This window comes from Hordeum vulgare, chromosome 6H (genome assembly GCF_904849725.1).
Source record: "Hordeum vulgare subsp. vulgare chromosome 6H, MorexV3_pseudomolecules_assembly, whole genome shotgun sequence".
NCBI classification, from domain to species: Eukaryota; Viridiplantae; Streptophyta; class Magnoliopsida; order Poales; family Poaceae; genus Hordeum; species Hordeum vulgare.
In genome coordinates, this window is record NC_058523.1 from 16,213,523 (window position 1) to 16,216,978 (window position 3,456).

General features: G+C 43.2%; 1 protein-coding gene across 1 annotated transcript; it reads left to right on the forward strand.

Annotated features, from left to right (window-relative positions):
* Positions 1-795: 795 nt before the first annotated feature.
* Positions 796-2,424, forward strand: LOC123402932 (ervatamin-B-like). The gene is made up of 2 exons (XM_045096900.1): positions 796-1,411; positions 1,613-2,424. Exons 1-2 carry the CDS (start codon positions 829-831, stop codon positions 2,248-2,250), a joined length of 1,221 nt encoding a protein of 406 aa, XP_044952835.1. The 5' UTR covers positions 796-828; the 3' UTR covers positions 2,251-2,424.
* The last annotated feature ends 1,032 nt before the right edge of the window (positions 2,425-3,456 follow it).

Here is a 3,456-nt window from a genome sequence, read left to right on the forward strand (position 1 = left end):
CACCTCTATTGTGGCATGAACCTGGGTACTACTTATGTACGCTCATCCCTAGTTCATCTTCTCCGACAATGACGATGCTTGAGGAAACATATTTTCTTTAGTCCCTCGACGGACTATCAAAAAAGGTTGTTCGCACAACGACCTGATGTCTGGTTTTTAGACACCGACAACCTCATTGTCCATATGGTTGGGCAAGACTTGCCGGAGAAGTCACGGATAAACCCATGGGCATATGAACCCATTTTGAGAAACTCATTTTTAATTGCCCAAAAATTCTGAAAAAATGCATACATCTTAACATTCTATGTACGCATAGAAAATTTTAAGGAATAATAATCTTCCATTTGGCCTGTGCAAAAAAAGGAAAAAATATGTCATGAAATGTTATTTAGGACCACATAAATTATTCATTTTACGGAGGCAAAATAAAAAGAGATTCTTCCACAAAACTTTGTACAATGTATGTGTGGAATTTTGTTTTGAATTTTTTTAACATTTTAAAACGAATTTAAAATGCATTTTTAGAAAGCCGGTTCATATGACATACATGCACCCAACTCCCTTTCGTTTGTTACGCGAGGGTCATGACGTACATGCGTCTTACGTAAGCAACGTGACGTGCATGTATGGAAATGACTTACACCTTTCAGTCGCTTTAATTTTTTGAGCATCCGTACTTAGCCTTAATTAACTGTGATGGGCCTGATGGCGCCTGTTTATGCATGTTACTTCTTCCATATAGCTGTCTGATTTTAGGCTATAAAAGGAACACAACTAAGCTGAGCATGCGGCATCCAATCAACACCAACACATTAGCACTACCATCAAATGAGTGGTAACACGATCATGTTCTCCAGTTCTAGATGTTCATCATTAGGGCTCTATGTGCTCCTTGCCACAAGCTGCCTATTACTAGCTGGCTGCTCTTCAGAGTCGCTGCTGACAAGTGATGTTCTTCCAAGTGAGCAGTCGGACATCGACACCGACAACCACCAAGATCTGATGATGGACCGTTTCCACGTGTGGATGACGGTGCACAACAGATCCTACTCCACCGCCGGTGAGAAGGCTCGCCGGTTTGAGGTATACAGGAGCAACATGAGGTTCATAGAGGCCGTAAATGCCGAGGCGGCCACCTCTGGGCTCACGTACGAGCTTGGGGAGGGCCCCTTCACCGACCTTACAAATGAAGAGTTCATGGAGCTATACACCGGGCAGATTTTGGAGGATGACCAATCGGAAGATGGTGACGACGACGAGCAGATTATCACCACCCATGCTGGGTCTATCGATGGCTTGGGCACACATAAGGGTGCCACCGTGTACGCCAACTTCTCGGCCAGCGCGCCAAGGAGCATCGACTGGAGGAAGAGAGGCGTCGTCACCCCGGTTAAAAACCAAAAGCAATGTGGTACACATAACATCTCTTGTTCATATTTTTCTCCACTTATATATATATATATATATATATATATATATATATATATATTAACCACAACTTATTAACAAAGTAACAAACAGTACCAGAATCTTAGTTGGTTAATATGTATCTCTCTCTTTTATATGCGCAGAAAGCATAATGATTAAGTTAAGAATTGGTATGGAACTGCAGGATCTTGCTGGGCATTCCCCACCGTCGCTACAATTGAAGGAATACACAAGATCAAGAGAGGGACTCTGGTGTCTCTGTCGGAGCAACAGCTGATAGATTGCGACTACCTTGATAATGGTTGCAAAGGTGGCCTGGTGACCAGAGCTTTCCAGTGGATCAAAAAGAATGGAGGGATCACCAGCACATCTTCCTACAAATACAAGGCCGTCAGAGGTCGGTGCTTGAGGAACCGTAAACCGGCGGCAAAGATCGTTGGCTTCAGGAAAGTCAAGAGCAATAGCGAGGTGTCGCTGATGAACGCTGTGGCAAACCAACCTGTGGCAGTTTCCATCTCGTCACATAGCAGTCACTTCCACCACTACAAGGGAGGAATCTACAACGGGCCATGTAGTACAACTAAACTGAACCATGCCGTCACCGTTGTAGGTTATGGGCAACAACAACAAAATGGGGCTGACTCAGTACATGCGTCCGCCCCTGGAGCCAAGTATTGGATCGTGAAGAACTCGTGGGGGACAACATGGGGCGACAAAGGCTACATACTAATGAAGAGGGGAACAAAGCATTCATCAGGGCAGTGTGGCATTGCAACACGCCCAGTCTTTCCTCTTATGAAAGGTGGTAGATCGACTGATTAAAGCTCACTTGCTTTAAATCTAGAATTCCAGATCCATCCATTTTAATTTGTCAAAGTTTGTAATATTGGCCAGCACGTGCACTGTGCCTACGTATGTTGCATGCGCTACTATAGGTCTACGTATGTAATCCATCTTGAAAATAAGGATCTGTACGAAGTTCTAAGTTTCGGTTGATTTGGTATGAGGTCAAGGTTCTAACTTATAGCTAGAGCCATCATGTACAGCACATGTTATGTGCTTAGTGCATCTACTTACTTTAATCACTCTATATAAAATGGAATTTGTTGGGGGTCAAGAAAATGATAAATCAGTACTCACAGGGACAAAGTATTTACAAATCATGAGCCAAAACAATGAATCACAAAACTATGAAGATAATCAATTAAAAATTCATAAGAAATAAGCTACCCTCGTGAACATGGTCATGTAGAAGAAAAAAAAGACAATCTTTTTATAGTTGAAAAGCTATGCAATAATGTATATCTCTCCGTGTAACACCTGTGGAGCCTCCCCTCCATAAACTACTTGACCGTAAATTCAGGATTTCCCCTCCTTGCCCTCCAATAATTGGCCTGGTAAAAATAATTGACGTGGTCCATGCCGTAGCCCCCTCTGTAAACTACTTGCCAGGACTTCAGGATTTCCGCTCCTTGCCATCCAATAATTCGTCTGGTCCATGTCGTAGTCCCCTTCGTAAAATTCTTGCCCGCAAATTCAGGTTTTTTGCTCCTTGCCCTCCAATAATTGGTCTAGTCCATGTCGTTAATGTCGTGGGAGATGGCTCTATGGGTGTTACATGGAGCGATATACAATTATTGAAAAATTGATGGCTTCAACTACCAATGCTGCGGATGGATGAGAACGAGAGTGAGTGGTGGCTGGAACTAGTAGTAGAGGGACGCGCTTTGCGGTGAGGCCGCCATCGTGTGGGGTGGGAGATCAAGCGGGGTACGGGTTGCTTGGGGTCGACGCAGATTGGACCGAGAGATTGAAAAATGGAGAAGTGGGGTGATGGCGTCATGGGAAAAACTCGGATTATATGGACCAAAAAAATTCAGAGACTCGGAAAGTTTATGCGGTAAAGAAAATATATTGGGAGTGCAAAATCTGATTAGGAGAAAGTAATTTTTTGGCACCAGTCAACCACGTATGAATAAATATTACCGTATTTGTTTCTATAAAAAGGATAAATATTATTTTGGGGCT

Excerpts from the sequence above, each read along its gene's own strand:
- LOC123402932 (XM_045096900.1), top strand. The coding sequence starts at position 829 with ATGAGTGGTAACACGATCATGTTCTCCAGTTCTAGATGTTCATCATTA. Across the intron at positions 1,412-1,612 it reads TAAAAACCAAAAGCAATGTG|GATCTTGCTGGGCATTCCCC; the intron begins GTACACATAACA and ends ATGGAACTGCAG.